At 32.6% G+C, this 7,288-nt stretch overlaps 1 protein-coding gene across 1 annotated transcript; it reads right to left on the bottom strand.

Moving 5' to 3' along the window:
- Positions 1–5,460: 5,460 nt before the first annotated feature.
- LOC123302915 lies at positions 5,461–6,768 on the bottom strand. Its single transcript, XM_044886009.1, has one exon. It carries the CDS (start codon positions 6,766–6,768, stop codon positions 5,461–5,463), a length of 1,308 nt encoding a protein of 435 aa, XP_044741944.1.
- Positions 6,769–7,288: the final 520 nt, after the last annotated feature.

Genomic DNA, 7,288 nt, shown 5'->3' on the forward strand with positions numbered 1-7,288 from the left:
CAGAGAATACATTTTTTTCACATCTAATTTTGCATCGAGATAATTAACCTCCTTTGATGAATAATGGCTTTGTTTTACAGGAAATGATTTTATGTGGTCTTTAATTTGTTCTACATAATCTATTGGAAACGTTTTACGGTTCTGCTGCTGACCTCTCAAGTCTTTGGGAGTTTACCCTTCAATAGAATATCTTTCAGTCTTCTTACACGCTTCTCTCCCAAGGAATATAAACTGAGATATGCTTTACGACACACAAGAATTCTTCTTTCTTGAAACAGTACATGAAATTTGAATGAACTAGCATGCTGAACAGAGTGACTTGGAATTGGAAGTTCTTTTTTGTCAATTTCATTGAGATTGTCAACGTTGTCATCACATGTCAACATGTCATCGACGTCGTCCGCATTGAGTGTAGTAACCCTTGATCTTCTCTGTTTCACAGGAACTGCTTCAATCAATGATTGGAGAAATAGGTCTTGTTCGTCTTTTGTCTTCATTTGTCGAGATCTTTCAAGGATTGAAATTCTCTCATCGTTTGAAAATTTGTCAAAACATTTCATCCGGCACCTACAAACAATAATTCTGTATAAGAATAATTATTGATTTTTTAAGGAAAACTTAAGGGGTTGTTTTTTGAAATCAGCAGCAGAACTTCAAAGCTTGATATACCTGCACTTCGAACTTGTTATGATAATAATAACAGTATTATTGGGAGTAGAATATGCATTCAACAATTTTTGAAAGTTAAACTAACTAGGCCGAGCTAAGTTTTATCAAAAATTATTTGTGACCAAGTAGGTACCGTACAACTAATTAAAAAAATATATATATTGTAACTTACAAGCATGGTGATCCAACATTTCGTTGATTAACAATTTTTCCAGAATAGTTGCAATATTTCTCTCCATCCAATCTTGCTTTCTTGATCACATTCACTTTATATTTGGAAGGATTACGTTTCCCTTTTCTTCTTTTTGCACTTTTCTCACTCACATCACTTTCTGAACTTGACATTATTATTCAAATTATAAATTGAAATAATTATTAACAACAATATTATACTTTATTAGACAGTAATAATGATTGTAAATAATGTAAACAGCAGCTGAACATAACCTAGAGAACATACCAGCTGTTGCTTTCTGAGCAGCGGTTTGGTTTTGTAGAGCCTCCTGTCAGTGACATGAGACCTTTCATAAATATACGCATTCTAAACGGCTGTGTTACTAGGCATACAGACATGGGACAAGAGCCCTTTCATAAGTAAACGATGCAGCTTTGCATTGAGAATTGATTTTTGTCATTTTTTAAAAATGGCTGAAAATGTGACATGAGGCCTTCCATAAATAAGCGATTCATTTATGGAAACTTGATATGTTAAGCACCAGTATAAATTAAAAGGTGAATAAATTTTAATTGATATGTATATCATTTGTCAATAAAAGACATTCTGTTAAAAATAATGGAAAAATTGTTTATACATTTAAAAAAATATTATATATATGATTTATAATAATAAAATTTTTAAATAATTATTATCAATGGCACTTCCACGTAAGTCTTCTCCAATCTGATCCATTTCAATAAAATCGCAGGAAACCATCTCCAAATACCTAGATTTTTTTTTTGAAAATAGATTTAAAGTTTATATTTCTTGCTTTACATGCATTAATAAGGCATTTTAATATCGTAACTCGTTTATAGTATATAAAAAATTTTACCTAGTCCCATCCCGTGATGACATCCACCATCTTAAATAATTTCCGGAGGAGGTTTCTCTCAACCTCCTCCTCTTCGTAAATCACCCCTACTTCTTCATAGGCTAGAATAGTCTTCACTATTCTCATTATCTCCTTTATCGTCACCTCATTTACCCATCCACCAAACCACTTCAGTCGCCAATAGTTTAATATATACAAATGCTCCCTCGCTTCTCCATTCACATATACCAACACCTCCTTGATTTTGTTATTTAAAATGATCAATTTCAAGGAAATTTTCCCCATTTTTAACTTTTACAAATAAAACTTGAGAAAAATTTTTAACTTGTTTTAAAGATGGTTATGTCTTAAAAGTATTCAAGCTTATATAGCGAAGCTATTCGAGAATGAATACATTTTTTCACAAATAAAAAAAAAAATTTTAATTTATGCTATTCTATTTCAATAGATTGATAAACTTTCCACTTAAAAAAAAATATTAGATGTGAATATCATTGTGAAAAAAATCTTTTAATTTATATAGATATTTTATTTTTAATAGTATACAAATTTATTTCACTGTATAATATTTAATATCAATTGCTCATTTCCAAGTTTCAAGATTTATATTTCTCTCGTTTTACGTACATTAATAAGACATTCCAATGCTTTAACTCGTTCATACTGTATAGCAGTAATTAATCCATCATGCAAATATTCCTCTAAGCTATTTTTCTTCAAAAATATTTCAATGGCTCCATCAAATTCCGATGGATGGTATAATGATTCTTTAATTTCTTGAAAATGATGATTGAGTAATTTTGTTTATACTTTTTGAATATTATATATTACGCATCCAAAAAAAAAAAGTGTTGACTAAATAAATGTGTTTACATTGTATTATTTATTTATTATTATAAAAAGAATGGAGACAATTTATTTTTTTAAATACTTTATAGGATACATACATATATAGTTTTAGAGGTGAAGAGATTTTGTATATTTTATGCTTATTTTCAATAGCACATTTTCGCTCATAACATCTAAGGAAATTCTGTTTTTACATTCTTTGCATCCTTCTTCATCAACGCTCCACACATCTTCAATGTTGCATACATTTACATAATAAAATAATTCCTTACACCTGTATGTATACTTTTCCAATACTTTAATATAGGTAAATGCATTCTCTTAGAATATTGCAAACATTTGTTTGAACATCATTGAAATGTGCAAACCCATCCTCCCAATCAATTCCATGGTAATTCACACCCAGCCAATGATTCAAAGATTTTGATTTATAGTTGTAAACTAGCATCCATAAGGTGATTTAACTATAAACTGTGTATTTCTTTACCATTTTTCAGGATTGCCAATTCTTTTAATATAAATTTAGTTTTTTCATCCTTAAATTCTTGTAAATCTACAATTGCTATGCTCATGATTGAAATATGATTCTATTAGTTTGACAAAAGTATAAAACATTTTTATTAGCAAATTTGATGGTTTATGTAGTTTTTTTCTGAAATGAGATGGGTAAGTACAAAAAAATTATTCCACCAATTTTGTTTGCAATATACCATAAAAAAACTGTTCTCAAAGAAATTATTTTATAATGAATTTAATTTCAAATGCAATATACATTTTTTATATAACTACACAAGTAAATCTACTAATCGATATAGATTTGTATATGGAAGTATATAAAACTCTTCTTTAAGTTTATCTATATTAAAAATGAATTTTTTTTTTTTTTTCTACATTATGAAAATAATCAATTTTTGATAATGTGGGTCCTAATGAATAAAGAAGTATGTTGTTTTCGAATATTTTAATTTATGCTTACGTCTTCTAATTTTTAATTTTGTATACCTCTCAAGAAGTTAAATTTAAAGTTGAAAAATGGGGAGAAGTTAGTTTGATTTCTTATTTTGAAGGATTAATTTCATATTGTGTTTAGTGAAAGAGAGAGAGTAAAAAAATTCAATTATTTAACGAAAAAATCAAATTAAATAATTTCGTTCATCAATTATTAACAAAAGTTTATGATATACTAGCTGTTACCCGCCCGCTTCGCGTGGCGTAAAATATACGCCAGGCGCGAAAAATATTAATTTTGTTATCTAGCTGCGTAAGTAGTTAAACACTTAAAATTTCTTTATACACGATGTTTTTGGTTTTTCCAATTGGCTGAAGAATGACTAAGTTGTCAGGTGAACTTACTCTTGAGCATGCCACGTAAAGTTGACCATGAGAGAAACAATCATTTCTTAAATCAATTCCAGCCATCTTCAAACTGGCATAACAAACTTTAACTGGAAATTGCAGACGTTTGAATTCAAAGTGATAGTCTGATGGAATTAACGGAATTCTTGGAATGAATACAGTTTCTCCTTGATATTTTCCGGTGATAATTGTGGCCTCAATAACATTTTTGTGTAAGATCTTTACCTGGAGCCTAGTTCCATTACATAATGTAGGGGTAGTGAACAACGTCTTCGTCCTCCATTACTGTGTCTACCGACTCATATTTTACTTGCTCAGTTGGTAGTTGCTCCAGCAAAAAGTTATTAATAGAATTAGCTTGTTCATTAGTTGGAGTGAGAATAGCTCTCTCTTTTAACCATGAACTGCAATTTTCTCCAGCCTTGTCAATATTCGGGTATATTTTTTGAGTCAAGGTGATTAAATCTGGGACAATATCACAACAAATGCAAGAAACATTTATTTTTCCATCTTCTTCTGGGATCTTACCGTCACCTATGTCAATGAGTACTTTCGAAAACTCCTCAGCTTGTGGATTTGGTTGAAGATGAACACGCATATTGATAGTCAAAGATAGAACTTTGACCGAAGGCCATAAAAAGGATGACTTGATACAGGCTTGAATTTCATCAGCGCGTGTTCCTCGTGGTACAACAGGCAATGTTTGTCTGAAGTCACCAGCCAAGAGAACAACTACTCCTCCCATAAGTTGGTTGCAACCTCTGATGTCTTGGAGCGTTCTGTTCAGAGCTTCAATAGCTTTTTTGTGAGCCATTGTGCACTCATCCCAGATAATTATTTTTGTTTCTTTTAGTACATGAGCTATATCACTTTGTTTAGAGATGTTACAAAGTGGGGACTCAGAATGACACAAATTTAGAGGTAATTTAAATGCAGAGTGAGCTGTTTTGCCTCCATCAATCAAAGTCGCAGCAATTCCTGAGGAAGCAACAGCTATAGCAATTTTTTTCTCACTTCTAATTTTTGAGAGCAACAAATTGATTAAAAAAGTTTTTCCAGTGCCACCTGGAGCATCAAGAAAATATAATTGCTCAGAATTAGAAATAATCGAATTCAAAATTTTACTGTAAACTTTTTTATGTTCTAAGTTTAACTTAGGAACATTTTCAGCTACAAATTCATTCAAATAGGTAGTGTCATAAGCCAATTCATTCAGATATTGACGATTGGTGAAAATAAATCTTTCCTCTCGTGATGGAGAGGGGAGACCGAACTGAAGAAGTATCTTTCCCGACATTGATATAACAATATCTTCAATCAAAATGAGGCATTTGTTGTAAATAATGTCAAGCATCAGCTCGGCATTTCCATCTTCTCGTTCTATCTCTCTCCTAATATCTTCAGAAAAATTGTCTCGGTATTTCTCCCATAATTTCTGTGGGTCGCCAACATGACAAAAAACTAACATGATGGCAAACAGCTCACGGATTTTGAACGGAGAATCAGAGATGCAAGCTTCTTCTAGAGTGTGATCTCAATTAGCATCATCTTCGAGAAGACCTAGTGCTCTACATGCTGCTTGAAATGTTGGCTGAATTACTCCATCAACAGTTTTTAAAGCAGAAAATGATACTGGACCTCGAATCTGATGTAATAGAAGACGTAGATAATAACACTCGGCATTACCGGGATGAACGGTATACACTCTACCTAAAACATGATCTTTCTTAACTCCTAAATAACCTGGAACATCCTTACCTTTTTTCCGCCTTTCAAAGTGGTTGTTCTTCCATACATAGTAAGCCGGAACTTCAAAGTATAAAAGAGTTTTTGCAAAATTATGACAGTTGCAAAGTTCAAAAAAAGCCATTAGAGTTGTCTTTGGTTGATTAACAACTTTATCAATTACATTTCCTTCTGTGAAGTAAACTCGTTGACCGTTTTCAAGATGTACAGCAAGATGCATGACAGAAGGAAATCTGTCATGAATAGAGAAACAAAGTATGCGCCAAACCGCTTCAGAACTACTAATGTAACGTACTTTTGCTTGGTACTTTTTCACCTCATCAAAATCCTCAACGATAAACGCTGCTTGGTCAGATCCTTTATTAAGGTAGTTACAAATGTATTTAATAGACTTAACAGAATTACAATATTCCACATTAATATGAGCTTTAAAAGTACGGGATAGAACGGGATTGTACGGGACTACCCATCTATTGTCAACTTCAACTCCGTTAAGGGTTATTTTCATTCCACCATCTGCTGGAGATCTTCTGCGATACTGAGGATAGCCATCGTCTCCAGCGACAGTTTCTTTTAAAAATGCCTTAGGATATCTTTTAGTACACTTTCCTTCAACCATACAGGGTGACTTTGAGTTGAAAGAACCACATGGACCGTGAATCATGGTTGATTTTATGATTTCAAAAAGATCTGGATCTAGGTTAGGATCAGGTAATTCAGCGCTTATAATTTGGTCAACAGACTCAGATCTTATTTTTTCTTCCAACCACAGTAGAATGTGAACATGAGGAAGTCCACGTTTCTGCCATTCGAAAGTGTACATGTGACATTTTGTTTTACCAAAAATACTACCCACTGTAAGAAGCTTCATCATATGTTTCACTTTTACATTAAAAACTCTCGCTACAATGTCATGTCGATCATGTGATTTTTGACCTTGACGCAAAAGCTCTGTTATTTCTGGCCACTTGGGATTGCAGGTGAAAGTAATAAACAAATCTGGCCGTCCATAATGTCGAACATATGTCATTGCATCCTGAGTTCGCTCATGCATATAACGGGGTCCACCAGTAAAAGAAGAAGGTAACACAACCATTTTTCCGATAGTTGATGATTATACATCATTTTTCGTCAAAGCATCCTTTAAATGAACATATTCCTCACTTCTCAGCTTTTTTTGGTTATTAATATACGGATCCAGTTAAGTTGTTCAGTCTCAATTTTGGCATACATGTCTACTAAACATTGATTCAAAAGATTACGAAATAATAATAATTAACCTTCTTCACCATCGCGTTCCATTATCCTGTAGCTGTAAAATTCTGAAGCTGACACGGTTTTATTGAGAGGAGTCTTAGTCTTCTCATCACGCTTCGGAATATTAATGTGGTATCCATCTTCTCCGTAACAAAACATTAATGGGTATTGCAAAGCATCATAAGCACGGTTTGTCTCGCTGATTTGCACGACTTGATTGCTTCTGCTTTGGAGAACGATATCTCGTTTTTCAAAATCCTGCCCAACGATAAGGACAGCTACTTCCCTAGCTTGAGGAGCATTAAAGCGGCCTTTATGTTCACCAGAAGGTTTTCGATCAGCATTAATCACGACTTTGA

This window comes from Chrysoperla carnea, chromosome X (genome assembly GCF_905475395.1).
Source record: "Chrysoperla carnea chromosome X, inChrCarn1.1, whole genome shotgun sequence".
NCBI classification, from domain to species: Eukaryota; Metazoa; Arthropoda; class Insecta; order Neuroptera; family Chrysopidae; genus Chrysoperla; species Chrysoperla carnea.